This window comes from Pseudomyrmex gracilis, unplaced genomic scaffold (genome assembly GCF_002006095.1).
Source record: "Pseudomyrmex gracilis isolate BER0280 unplaced genomic scaffold, ASM200609v1 scaffold_43, whole genome shotgun sequence".
NCBI classification, from domain to species: domain Eukaryota; kingdom Metazoa; phylum Arthropoda; class Insecta; order Hymenoptera; family Formicidae; genus Pseudomyrmex; species Pseudomyrmex gracilis.
In genome coordinates, this window is record NW_018020627.1 from 860,302 (window position 1) to 875,239 (window position 14,938).

The 14,938-nt window shown below is 45.5% G+C and overlaps 1 protein-coding gene across 2 annotated transcripts in view; it reads right to left on the reverse strand.

Moving 5' to 3' along the window:
* Window positions 1-14,311, reverse strand: part of LOC109853099 (zinc finger protein rotund-like) — a 138,811-nt gene extending 124,500 nt beyond the window's left edge. For both annotated transcript variants that reach the window (XM_020424856.1, XM_020424853.1), the window contains exon 1: window positions 13,929-14,311. In XM_020424856.1, coding sequence (XP_020280445.1) covers window positions 13,929-14,105 — 177 coding nt within the window. In that variant the 5' untranslated portion in view covers window positions 14,106-14,311. The remainder of the gene's footprint in view (window positions 1-13,928) is intronic.
* Between the last annotated feature and the right edge of the window lie 627 nt (window positions 14,312-14,938).

A 14,938-nucleotide genomic window follows, 5' to 3' on the forward strand; every position in this document is an offset into this window, starting at 1 on the left:
GCGGATGTCCTGTAAATAGGAGGCGAACTATACTTCCCCCTCGCCTCCCTACGCTCTTTCTGTCTCTCTCTCTCTCTCTCTTTCTGTCCTTTCTTTTCTCCCTTCCGCGCTCTTTACCCTCCAACGGGCTACTCATCGAATAAGGGTATTTTTAGTGATGGCTCTGCACAACCCTCTCATCAATCTAACGTGTTATCCCTCCCCTCTCCTCCTCGCTTGTTGTCATTTTTCCGTGACTCGAGAGATCTGACATTTTTATAATATCTTACGAGACATACACACACACAACAACGCACTCAGTGAATCCTGCGCGAACATCGAGAGACTTGTTACGGTTTTTCGTGCGTCAGAGTGGCTTTCATCCGTTGCTGGATCAAAGCTATCTTGAAAGATTCTTTTCCCGTGGCGTGGGTTGAAAGGTCGTTTCGTCACGAAATGACAGCCGACGCGCGATATTATTTTCCGCCGCCGTAAACCGCCGAGTAAACATTAAGGAACGAGCAGTTAACTGAATAATCGAGAAAGAGAGAAAGAAAGAGAGAGGTCGGAGAGAAAGGTCTGCGAAAGGTCGCGCCGAGTGCTAATCGTTTAAACCAACTGGGCATCGAGTCGCAATTCCGGCCGCTTTTAACACAGACACATTGTCGATAACTTTCAATCATTGGACCGACATCGAGTGAAAGTATCGGTTCTGGATAATAAGAGGTTTCGAATTTTTATTTCGAATATTTTTTCCTTTCTGTATTTAATATTTTTATCTTATCTAGACAAATGGTGAAACACAAAGACCGTATTTTCCAATTATATCTCAATAAAATTAGTTCCTCGACGAATTTAAAAAAAAAACGATTGAACCGCAAACGGATTTGTTATCCGAACGATTACACCTAATGCAAATAAAAAATCGTGCGTGTAGGCCCCGACGAGAGCCTGATTCGCGGTTGCTACGCCTGTGCATTTTAAACAGCTTGTTTTATGCGGACCGAAATGAACTTAGAAAAAATCGGGCGGGCTTACTTAATGGAGTCGTATAACTTCTGAGATGCTCTCCGGCTACGCGCTAGAAGACGCGAGAGAAGCATTACCGCAAAACGTAACCGCGCGATGCTGCGCGCGAGCCGCGATGCAAGAACGTCTCTCACTCTCTCTTTCTTTCTCTCTCTCTCTTTCTCTCAGTGACGTGCGTCCCGAAGAAAGAGCCTCACTCTTCGGAGCCTCGGTCGGAACAATGCCGCTCACTGTCTCGTATGCGGGAGAGCGACCGGTCCCGCGTCCTCTTCATCTCGCCAGAAGACGCGATCCGCCAAAAATTCGTTTACACAGCCGCGCGCGACCTCTTTTCCGCCGCTTCGCGCGTCGTTCGACTTCGCAATTGAAACGCATTACGAAAAAATATTTGACACTCTTTCTAATTAGAGATAATTGTCCCAATGGCCGGACATTTGTTAAAGAAATAATTGTCAGATGTGCAAATATCAAACAGCAAATCTCAATGTTCTGAATAATTTTTAAGATGTTTTGTATATATTTTGTAAATATTAGTCCCAACTTTGCATGTAGAAATACTTCAATTGAAGAGAAAAAGCAAATTCTTGGGAAAATATAGACAAAGAAAATGTTTTCGATTTAATTTTCACAGATTGGCTGACGACGACCAAAAAAAATGAATGATCGAAATGTCCCAACGTTAAAATTGATGTTTATCACTCACCACTATCGGTGGTTTGTTTTTTAATGAGTGTCAGTGCTTGACCGATCATTATCAGACGGTTACTTTATTAGAGTTTGAGAAAATTTATCTTCGGATGAGGAGATCGTCGATAAAAAAAATCAGAAAGATTTATACTGTTATAAAAAGAGTGATATGACGATTTGTTAGAATGCTAAGGATAGTTAGCAATCACCCAAAAATAGAGATTACTGCATCCACCGAAACACTCGAGATGCAAGAATCCTTGTTTCGAAACGGAAAATATTTCTAAACTGGTTTTTTCGAAACTCGATCTTTTTAATCACCTGACTAAACGAAATCCGAATATAATAGAAATTGTTAACCACCGAATTTTTTCTGCCGTTTAGCCGTCGCTGATGATACTTCGAACGCAGCAATTTATTTATTTGCATCGCGAAACGATATCGACGATCAAGTTCAAGTCACATAAAAAACAAACCAGTTGTAAAATTCGAAAAAATCAACATTTATAATTTAACGTGCGATGCGTATCGCGTCTCGATACACATGTTTCTTACGACTCGAATAAAAAAAAAACCCACAAAATTTTAGATCCGTCTTGCCTTTATACAAGGCGGTTAACCATCGACAATCGCGCACAAAAAGATTTATCTCCGCCGAGTGTTCAACTTCCGAGATAAAGAGATTGAATAATCTCGCCGTGCACGTCGAAATGCCCGGCCGCTGTCGGCGGAGTTCCCGGCTTTAATAAAAAAAAAAAAAAAAAAAAAAAAAAAAGAAAAAAAAAGGAAAAAAAAGAAAAAAAATGAAGAAGAAGAAGGAAGAATACATGTGTTGCATGTGTTGTATGTATGTACGTTGTAACGATGCGCGCCACCGCCTCGCTTATATGCGCGCTCTAAAATTAACATCGCGGCGGCGTGACGACGGTGATATCGGCGATCGATTTTCCGCATAGTTGCATCGACACGGTGAGAAAAAAAGAGAATTTAAAATAAGGGCTGGATAGTTACAAAACAAAAGGCGGGGCACAAAGTGTGCCAAGAAGAAGTGTCGGTGCGACGCGTGCAACGACACTAATCCGACCTTTGGCGCGAGGAAGGACGCGAGCGGTCGCTGTGTTAAAAAAAAATGCAACCGAGGCGACCTATTCCAGCGTGAAACTAATGCAACCTCGACGAGCAGAGAAACTGCCTCTCGCGCGCGCTCCGGCTGGAAAAAGTCAGCGTGACGAGCATCGTCGTCGTCATCGTCGTCATCGCCGCTGCGGTGTATCAATTTTCAGATTACAATGAAACAACCTTCCGCTCGTTCTCTCTTTCTCTTTTTCCCTCTCTCTCTCTCTTGTGTGCTTTTTTCTTTCCCCTCTTTCTTTCCGGAAAAAAACCCGCGCATATCGATCGCGATGCTTTTTAATGCGTTTTTTCAAATGCATTTACACGTTATTTCTCCTGGGTCTCGTTTTGCGCTTTTTCCGCATCCCACGCCTGTGTATGTCGTTCTCTTGTATTTTGTAATTCGTTAGTCGAAGTAAATAAGCGAACAGTTGCCCTTCCTTTGAGTCCATACGTAAAGCGAACGCTCTGCGTCGTTTCCGCTGTAAATTATCGATATCCGCAACGAGAAACAAATTTCCTTTGGGGTGTAGTCAATACTCCAAAGATATCAATGTTGAGTACTTGAAAGAAAATCGAAAAAAAAAAAAAAAAAAAAGAGAAGCGCGAGAAATTGTCTCACACCGACAGGCTTCTTCTACTTGAGTGGAAGCGACTTCGCGTGTGTATGTGCGAGAGCGCACGTGTTTTCTGCCTCGAACACGCAGCGCTACGGACACGCGTTTATATCGGCGCGCTTACTACGACTAGCGCCACGCTGCGACGAAACCGAGAACCGTTTTGACGTTTTCTCGAAGCGCAGAAGCTTGGATGGTACAAACGAATCTCCCGCTGATCGCGAACAACATCCGTTCCTCTGCGCCTTCTGACGCGCTTGTAAAATTGCGCTATCGTTGAAAAATCGCATTACAATGCGCACGAGATTCGATTCACGTGAGCGCAAACACAGTGAAAAATAATTTTTTGAATTTTCAGTAAATTGCTAGCCGACTGTTTGCGCTTTTTCCGCTAATTGTCGAAAAAAAATCAAAACGACGCGCAAACCAACCGAATTGTTTGCGAAATTTTCCACCTGAATGTAATTTACTTCCCTTCATCGACTTTGTTTCCGCGTGTACGTGGCAATTGACCGTCGACTTTAATCAGTCGCGTAAATGTCGCGAACTTTTCGACGCGAGTTGTGACGAGCCACGATCGAAATGCAGTCACGGAAGAATCACGTTCTTCTTTTTCCCCAACGAGATTCCTTCGCAACCTTGAAAGCGAGCCGCTGTGGTCACGACGTGGAAAACTCTGAGGCATCCGAGACGAAGGAGAAGCGCGCGAGCAATCTCCGAAAACATTCGCGGTATTCGCGGGGAACACACACAGAGAAGAAAGAAAAATTACAAATAAGCGGAATCTCAAACAAGTATCGCATTTGCACGCCGCGCACACAATCTCTCTCTCATCTTCCGTTCCGCGTGTGTTTGTCGGAAAGAAACAAAAATTCAAGTGTTCTCCTAGTTCAGAGAAAAGAGACCACACGTCGTGTCGCGAGCGAAATAAACGCGCGTCCGCGTTTAACAAGCGGTATGCATGCTCGCTTATCAGGACGATATCGGTAGGAGCGGAGGGGTATATCTGCTGGATCTCGCACGCTTATCTGCAATCTCGACAACTCGCTCGCGGCTCGAGCCGCCCCGGTCTCAGCCGCCGGTCGGTTTACCTGAACCGTCGAGAGAGCCTCGGAGAGGCCTCGTTACGCGTATGCACGTATGTAGATAAGGCAGATGCGAAGCGATTACGCCCGGGCGGACATTGCTGACACGTAACAGGGTCCAATTAAAGGCCATTACACGATTAATTGTCTAATTAATTTATATCTGGCCGCGCGCGGAAATTATATCCTCGCCGAATCGATCGGAACTGGTTCCGTTGCGCGCACAAAAAAACGAAATGTAAGATCTTCACGTACACACACACACACACACACACACACACACACCGCGAAGATATTTGTAACAAAAATTACGATTTTTACAAATCTGATGTCAGAAAAATAAAATCCTAAAAAAACTGTCACTGCAAGTTCTGACGTTTGTCGGATATAAAAAGATCGGCATTTAATTCTGACGTTATCTCTAATGTGCGCTCGAGACTTTATTTTCCTTATGTGCAACGTTCAAAACAAAACAAAAAAAAAATTTATATACATATCAGTCGCGCCGCGTGAAAAATCCTACGTCGCTCGATAGCAATTCGCGACAGGTCGTAATCGCATTTCACGACGGATTTTCGCGTTGAGTGACGGCGCGATTGCCGTACAAACGTTCTGATCTTTATTCATGGGGACTCCCGCGGTCGCTGTTTCGCCATTGTTCGCGCGTTCGCGGATCGCACGATATGTCGGCCGTGTAACGCGTACCTACCTATACCGCTCATGTGTGTGTGTGTGTATGTGTGTGTGTCTTTTCGTTTCTCGCAAAAGAAACGGCCGTGAGAGACCGGGGGATCACGGAACTCGCTATTACACACGTCGTAGCGTTGCGGATAGAAGCCGCAATTATCAAACCATCCGTAGTAGACAGACGCGCGATGAGTTCTGATAATTTGAAAATTACACCTTCCGGGGAGGGTTCGGATTCAAGAAACGCTGCCGCCGCCGTGCGCGATCTTCGCACGGGCGTTTTATGCAGTTGCCCGGACTTTTTTTTATTCGCGCGTGAATTAAAATAAAAACACCGCGTTTTGTTTACCAAGCATCTATTTCGTCCGGATTATTTATGGTTAAAATTTTTCCACAGCTTTTTCTCGTCAATCGTATCATTATAACGATTATATTAATCATCGGTTATTTGCTCGGAGACGTCTGTTTTTTTATTATTTTGTTGCTATATCGAGAATAACAGATTAGCATGTGTAATGATCAATGTTGAATACTTGCGTTTTAACTATTTGCATAGAGCACGTGCGAATGTCTTCGCGTATTTGTTTGACGTGCACTTTATATATCGCGTTTTATCTTGACGCGCGCTGCTTTCCTCCTCGTGTTGGTAAAACATTCGCATTCGATTCGCTCGATTCATTTATTTCCTGTGAATCTAAATTATACTCAGCTGTCAAAAATTCCGTCCTAATGGATGATATTCGTGAAGATTTATGTGGAGATTACGGACCGAAAGTACGAGCAATCGGGAATTAACCCTGCGCGAGAAAACGAAAAAAAAAAAAAAAACACACAGAGTTAATTTAACGGAGCGAATAAAAATTTCAAAGATCGCTAATTTCCGCCACGATTCCGAGTTGAAATTATTAATATCACTCGAATGTCACATTACGCATGGAATATTTCACATATTCGCGTTACATAAAATGTTTACTCTGGTTTTTCTTTTTCCCACTTCGTTTGCATATTCGTGTTATTCTAAATTTAACTTTCTATTAGTGTACATATTTACATGTCGACGTGGAAAATAATTTATCTGACGCAGTATACATAAGTGTCAAAACATATCAAACGCGCATACATTAATCACGTCGATTGGATTAAATGTGTACTATTTTTATGTCGAACACGTTAAGAAACGTTTTTCCGCTGTTTTTTGTTTTAATTTCTTCCGCAACGATACAACTCAATTGCGAAGGAGATCAACGAATAATTGTTTTGTCACATTGGTTTCTTTTTTTGTTTATGAAAAAGAGAAACCAATTATTTTTCAAAAAATTTTGTAAAAATAGAAATTATTGAAATAGAAATTCCGTGTGAGACGAGTTGCTCCGTTAAATCATAATATCTCGAGAGAAGAGCGCCAAACTTTTATTGGACTTTAATCCTCCCTCCCCCATCGGCTGAGAAGTCACGGGGGTTGCGGGTGCATCCCCCTTCGCCACGGGTACCAGGTAGCATGGCGGCGTCTAGTTTCGCGGTGGTGGGTTTCGCGGTAAGTGCACGTATAGGTAACACGTATAGACGGCGAAGTGCGCGAGTGTGTTTGCGTGCAAAAGGCAGTAACCCTCAAGGTAAGGCGAAATGCCACCTGGCAGGTTTTTGCGACGTTGCGCGCGAGATGCGATATTGTTTTTGCCCTCGCACGGCCGAGCGGAGGAGCTCTGCCTTCAACCTCCTCCCCCCCTTCATTCCTACCCTCTTTCCTCCTCCGACGCCCCACTTCCGGTGTGGGTAGGGCCCGGTGGCCAATAGGAGGTGGGCACCACGCCTCCCCCACCCACGCGCACCTGCGTCCACGCCCGCCAATCGGAGGACGAACTACCTGGAGAACCGAGTCACCGCGACGCGAGTGAGAGAGAGAGAGAAAGACACACAGAAAAAGAGATGCAGAAAGAGCGAGAGAGAAAGAGCGAGAGAGGGAGAAGGAAGAGAGAAAGAGAGAGTGAGAGAGACGGACGGAATGGCGGATGTGCGAGTGAGAGGAAGAGAAAGATGTGGAAAGGAGAGAGAAAGAGAGAGAGAGGAAGATGCACGGTCCTCCTCGCGTCACTCGGACGCGCACGCTCCGATCGCACCTTCCTCTCTTCTTTTCTTCCTTCCCTCCCCTTTCCGCCCTACGACCCCGCTATTGCTCGGTGCATTCTCCTTCTTGTTGTTCTTCTTCTTCTTCTTCTTCTCCTCCCGCAGCCGCCCTCCGTCACTCCTCGTTTCCCTTCTTTCGCCTCTTTGTGCCGAGGACTTCTTCGATAGGCCACGTAGGTGTGCGCGCGCGTTTCGTTTCTTCCCTTTTGCCGTTAATTTTCTTTGCGCGCGCCCGCGTTTTTTGCCCGGTCGCTCCATTACAACTGAATTCTTCTTTCGGCGATATTTCGAGCTGTTTATCGGCCGTAATGGCCGCGACCTCGAGCGTCGCGCGCTTCTCTCTTTTGGCGCGATTGAACCTTTTCATTTTCTCTTCGTCACGTCACGCGCGCGCGAAGAAAGAGAGAGAGAGAGAGAGAACTTTTCCGCTCTTTATCTGAGCCCCCGATTCGGACTTTTGACCGTAACTAATCCCTGCCAAATACGTCCGACGATGTGCCACACGGCGAGGTAATTAAGTCGGCGAGTCGCGTCGATTAAAAAACAAATCGGATCCAGGGGAAGTCATTTGTTGAACATCGGACAGATGCGTGTTGTCTGTGCCGACGTTTTCTACCGTCAATTGTTCGTACGCAACACGAAATTAATAATCAAGGCTGCTTTATAGTTTCATCGGACGATAATTAGAAATATCGCTGCTCCTCTCGCTCAAGTGTCATTTGCCTTGAACTTAAACGAAGTAGGAGAGGAGTGCGAGTCACGCACCGTCCGAACCATTTTTGCAACGGATCGCGCTAAAGGGTCCTTGGACCCGCCAAGTTTGGAAAGCCGCCCGGACCCAGAAGCGACCTTTTACGGACGTCTAGCCCTGACGGCCAATGGCCGCCTTCAACTTGAAAATCTCACGCGCGCGCTATATAACACGACAAGTCGACGTTGTCTGCGACGTCGCGCGTACGTACAAAACTTGACGTTTTATTTTCATATCAGCAATCAATCATTTTTGAAATAAGTAAACGACGAGAAAGGACAACGAGCTGCGGAGTTGAAGTCTATTTTTACGAAATGTATCTCGTTCGAGGTAAAAAAAAAATGATTGAAGTATTTTTAGAAGAAACGGTTCGCGAGAAATTTTCAACAATTCGTCCCCGCGGAACAGAATTAACGATCGTCACAACAATCATACATGTTATAACAAACATTAAAAAGGGTATCAATGTAACGCGCGCACATGTTTGTCCTTAAATCCAGATAAAACAAATTTCGCCCAATTCTCGTGCGAGGGAGAATTTTCTTCCGCGCGTTTTCGACAATGTTTTTCTTAGGCGAACGAGCCTCCCCCTCGTAACGGCGCGTTCCCCAAGCGGAAAAATCAACACGGCCGGTTAATTTCATTCCGAATTATGGGAATCGGACCCGACGATCCTGATTACTTCCTTCTCCGCCCTTTCCCGATCCCGCTCTCGTATTCGGCGGCAACCTGAAATAATAATTATCAAAACGAAAGGTAATCGCGCGACAGTTTGTCGACGTTTAAGCGATTGTGCGCGATAATGTCGCCGGTTCCGCTCGGTCTTATACAAAGAACGGACCGCGGATACTTATGGTCGTTACGTGGAAAAGTGGTGAGACAGGACGAAGGGGAAATCGGTTGGCGCGTTACACTTTCAGGACGTTTTTGCCCAGACTCGAGAGAGGAGCCGATGAAGTTCTCTTTCGTTCGGTCTTTATGGAACCATCTCCGTTTTCCACGTTCGCGAGCCGCCGCCGACAAGAAGCACAAACCGCCGTTCGCTAACACCGAACACACTGTCGCGGAGCGACAGTTTTTCCGCGACACTTTATACCATTTTAGCGTTCATTCGAAATAAGACAATTCCGCCAAAGCGTCCAATCGAAGCGTGAACATTGCGAATCCGGGGAAAAAGCTTTGCGGCATTGACAGAAGCGAAGAAGTTGATTGTGGCGTTTTGTCTTCGATAAAAGAAGCTTCGAGAAAAGATGGGTTTGAAAAGGAGATAATTCAATTTTGCAACAGTCACTTTTCAACGAAGAGAAGGCGACAATCGTGATACAAAATACATTTAAGAAACATTTAATTAAAACCGTGATCTTCAAACGTAATGAAAATTATTTCCCTTCAAATCACCTCACTCACTCACTCACTCTTGTCTGTGTAACCGTCGTAGCTACTCAATATTTTTTGTAATTACTTTGTTTAACAGCACAGAAATTTCGCGATACGGTCTTTTTTGCCAATCTTATATACGTGCGGACAATGCGCGCAGCTAAAAATTTTAATACCGAGATGGTATATAGCGAGCGGAGAAGCTAGGCGCGAGAAGACAAGTGGGGAAGATAGATTAACGTTACTTGGCCGTGTACCGTGAGGGAACGGGGAAAGGGGGAGGGGGGGCAGAAGCACGGAACACGTAAATCTACGTCACCGGCATGCAAAGTGTAAGAATTGCCGGCTTTTCTTGCCTCGCGCGTTTCCCAATGGACGAAAAAACACGCTCGCCGCGAGTTCAAGTCGCGCAGTGAAGGGATCGCGAACGAAGCGGCGGCGTTTCCAGAGAACGAAAGAGACGGAGAGGAAATAATAGAGAGAGATAGGACGCGCAACGACGCGAACAGAAGGACGCTTAGATATCGATGGAGCGGGTTATTATCATAAATACGTGAGAAACCCGAATTCCCCTTCGCCGCGGGAGCGGCAATTAGTCACGGCCCCGTGGCTCTCTCTCTCTCTCTCTCTCTCTCTCTCTCTCTCTCTCTCTCTCTCTCTCTCTCTCTCTCTCTCTCTGGCGTACGTAATTATTTTTCTAATCAGCTGTCGTCGCGCTTTCCCGGTAATAATCTGTTCGCGCATCTCTCTCCGCGCATCCAGCCGCGACAAGTTATTTGCGGGGAAAATTTGTTAAAAAGGCCGCGAAAAGTCAACGAAGAGAGTCGCGAGCGGGACGTGTAATTAAAACAAACGCCTGTGTGTAATCGTCGCGGGTTGTGGCAATTACGCGCGGCAAGCAGAAAGAGAAATGTTAATTTTCGCGCCCGGTCTGATAATTTGCCCGATCGACGTATCGGCAGAAAAATCTATTGCGCACACGGGGCGCGCTGAAACGAAAGTCTGCTGACCCGCGGCAGCGAGCGGGTAATATAACATCGACCCGCGGCGAAAAAAAAACCACAGCTCGATGGTCCGATAATTGTTGGTAACAACGTTATAGGATGTGGTTCGTTAAATCGCGGAATGAAATCTCTCTCCTTCTGCGAGTTTCCTCCTGATTACGGCGGATAAATGCGCTATAAATTATCCGCACGCGCTTGCACGCTCCTCGAGATCTATCGAGAAATTCGACTCCCGCTTGTGTGTTACAGTTTAGCAACGTGTATATGATTCAATAATTCAAATTGCGCGCGCGCGCAGTTTCTTACATCTCGAGTTACAACAGGAAAAACTCATAAAAAAAAAAAAAAAATACTCTTGTAACACAAAAGAATGATGAAACATGACACGAGTAATGCGCGCAAGAAAAGTGCGCTAATGAGGCAAAGAGCAGCGTGAAAAATATAAATAATGTCCACATGTTACATCAACCGGGGACGCAAGTTACGATCTGACGAGTCGCTGTTATGATCGATTCTAGATTTTAATCACTCGTTAATGGACACCCGGCCGTCAACACTTCGTTTAATTGCCGTCGTTAACTATTAATGGCGTCCATAGGTGGTTATTAAACGATTATCATTGCGTGTAACGACAGGAAAACAAAAACCTCGGATACCGAACACAGAATGAAAATAGAATCGGAATCGTCGTGTCAAATGGTCGAATAACCTGTGCTCGGACATTTTTTTCTCCGCCGCCTGTGATTTGTGTGTAAACACAAGCGTCACTTATTACGCGAGAAAGTGACAATTGCGGACGTATAACCGGAGCGCTGTATTTTTACCGCGATTTTACGAGAGAGAGGTGTGCAATTCAGATGAAAGATAAAATCACGTAAACCACATATCGCGCGAAAGATAATCGGCGACCGTCACCTGCGAGAAATCACCAGGTTGGAGAGCCAGCGTGTTGTCAAACCTGCAGGGGCATTTTGATCGCGGCACGTTTCGTCCGTGTTTGAAAAGAATGCGCGACAGAAAAAAACAAATCGCTTGCAGATATTTGAGGCACCAATTTTTTTCACGTGTTTTGGTTGTTTTCCGGACGGCCGCGCCGCGCGACAGTTGAGCGTCGTATAATTTTTTGCGCGAGAAAATCCTCGGAAACGGACGAATTTTTTCGTCCAAATTTTTCTACCGTCAACGGTACTTTGTGTTGTACCATTTCCTAGACCGCACTCGGACAATACTCGCGTCCCGACGGCGTTTTTACGGGCAAATCATTTTCACAGGTTGTCACGCCGGATTACCTTCTTGTCGATTTAGTCGCGGCACGGGTTCGTCAGTCTTTCTTGCTCGCCATTCCGCGGACGCGTTCGCAAGAAAGTACACGAAGCAAATCGAAAGATTAGCGCGATAATTCATTACGGTCGTAACTCTGAATGAATATCGCGCGCGCGCGCGCGCGGAAAACAGGGCGCGTCGATAAGCAAATCGAAGAACAAACGAATTTTGAAATAATATACACGACGGTTGAAAAATTTCGATAAATTTGAAGATTCCACTTTGTACGAGAACCGATTTACCGCGCCGGTCAGATTTCGTCTGGTGTCACATTTTTGCACCGATACACGATCTTCCCAATCTCGGGTCGCGATTTTGCTCACTTGCCGTCGGTAAATACAAGACCGCAATCTTGCGAACGAAAATACGTGGAGTTCGAAGTCGCGTATTTTTTTCGCGCCACACAACAGCGACTTGAAAAGTCACAGTGATCGCATTATAATTAAACAATATTAACAGTAATTAAACAAAAAACCTAAAATACTCGGTGCAAAAAACGTTATTTAAAATAGCCTTCGCGCCCGAGGACATCAACGTTTCAAAGGACGATAATAATGTGCTCGTTCACGCGAGTCTCATAGAGTAAATAATATAGGTGGAAATGTATACAACTAACGCGACACACACACACACATAAGCACGATATATAATTTTCCCTCGCGATATCAAGTTCATTGCCACCGAGCGATTACCCAGGTATTAATCTTCATCCGCGAGCAATTGCGACGGTTGTTATTGCACCGATCGCGAGTGTAATCAATGACAAAAAACAAACAAACAAAAACAAACGAGCCAGACGTTACTTATTCGCGGTTTTTGCGGCCGAGGTGACAATATATGGTACAAAAGTGCGGGAAAAAAAAAAAAAAAAAACAAAAAAAAAACGGAGTTCGCTACATCGCGTAATTGACCGGTCGGTTAATATGTTTGTTTCGTATCGAAACGAAAGCGAGTATGTGAACGCCGCGCGCGCGGCTCATTAGAGAACAAATTACTCGTCGAATCGGCTACGTCAAACGCGACCGATCTGTCACACGCAATTATCATTGATCTCCTTAACTAGCGTTCACACAGGTGCATCTCCTTTTCTTGCGCCTGTTTGCCGGTTAATGTTGTTTTTCTGTGTATTGTCTTTTTTCTCAGTCCCGATGAGTCGATTTAATGGATCGAAATGAGATATTAGCATGTGAGCGATGATGCGCGCCGCTTCATCATCATGCAAACGTGAACGCGTGAGCCGCGCGAGATGAATAGCGACAGATATAATATCTAACAGGTCAAACGTGACATTTAGTGTGTAATAACTTTTTTTTTCCGGAATGTCTACTTTGACCTTTTTATTGTTCTTTTTAAACGTGTCTCTTGAAATTTCACGTGAATATTGCGTACCGCAAATCTACTTAGACGCCGAATCTCGTTTCCAAAAATTAGAATGTAAATAATTTTTAGAAGAATTCTGATAATCTTTTTGCGTATTCTTTGAGTAAATTATTGATCGTATTTAAGAACTGTGTTTTCGCTACAAATTTCTCTTGTACACCATGTAACACATGCGAGATGATATTTCGAAGTTTGCGTACAGAATTCCAGAAACTTACGATAATTACCGCGGAAACTTGTACGTGTGTATTGTAAGCAAGCGACCAGTTTATTAATAAGCTATCCGATAGAGAATCGAAAGGATTCCTCTCTCGTTTACATACCGTTCTCTCAAGACAGATAGTAATATTGTGCCCCGACGTCGTAATAAATATCCGAAAGAAGAGAATTATAGCGGCGATAACTTTGCGAGCCGAACAACAAACCGAGCGGAAAATACTGCGAGACGCAATAACGTCCGTAAATTATCTTTTTGCGACGCAACAATTATTTAACTTAAAAAGCAAATCAGGAAAGTCTGAAGAATTCATTCTAAACGCTCGGGAATTTCAAAAGTCACTTGAACATTTTTTCACGCATTCGACTTTTCCACCAAACGCCAAAGTTCAATTATTAAATTTCTAAGCTCTCGGAATTTGTTTAAATCTAAATTACAGTCCGGACTGATGTATCGATTTCATTCAAGAATTCAAACACAATGTCATCGTGACACACACAGAGAGAGAACCGGATTTAAATTACGGTTCCCCATAATAAAATTTGCAGCACTCACCTTACTCTGGACGTAGTCGAGGGCGAGCATGCAGTCGGAGTATCCACTTTCAGTCTTGATCGTGGTCCCACCCTGGCCAGGTCCGGTGCCGCAGAATCCGGAGCCCACAACACCAACTGGTCCACCAAGGCCAGCAGCCGCTGCGGCCGCTACACTGTCTCGGTACCAAGGATACATGGATGTAAACTTGCGGTAATCACTGCGACAGAAACTTCGCGAGATTCGCCGAAACTCGATGTCTAACCCGGAGTTTACTCGAAAGACACGCACTCAGCGAATCACGGTCGCGTTTTCTCTTCACGTCTGTCTCTTTCAAATTTTCTTTTCTATTTTTCTTAAGCTACGATTACAACACGACGACTTACGTCGACGCACCTCGCCGAGGCGATGATATCACTGCACCGCGTGCGGCGCGATATCGCGCGCCGCGCTCGCGCACTACGTTCCGCGTCAAGTCCCGGTAGAAGAATCCGGAGAGAATCGCAGGAATTCGTACGTACGACGATCATTCGTGGATTTTCACGCGGACGATAACACGAGCGTAGTCGCGAGTTGTGGACAATGCGCGCGGAAGTCGCGCGTGCCGCCGCGTTCCTTTTCCTTCTCGGTGCCGAGAGTGACGTCCGACCCGCGCGACACGGTCATCGAACGAGCGCTCTGCTCTGCTTTTGCTTAACTCTCGCGTTAACTCTGCTCGCCCGAGCGTGAAACACACCGCTGCGCGACCGACCAGCGTCTTCGCGCACCGAGAGCGTACCCCGACGATATTAAACACCGTAAACACGGCTCCGAAGTCCGCGCACGACCTTGCTCCGTTATCGAAAACTCGCGCGCCGTGTGTGTGCGCGCGCGCTTGTTGTCTCGTCTCACTTGTGTTGTTTCCTTCTAGCGCGCGCGGCTCTACTTCTCGGCCGAGTATGTGCGTGTTTACGTTTTTTTTCTTTCGACGATTCCGCGTAGAGCGCCCAGGTCGGGCTTGCGACGACGAAACTGGCAAAATACGCTTTTAG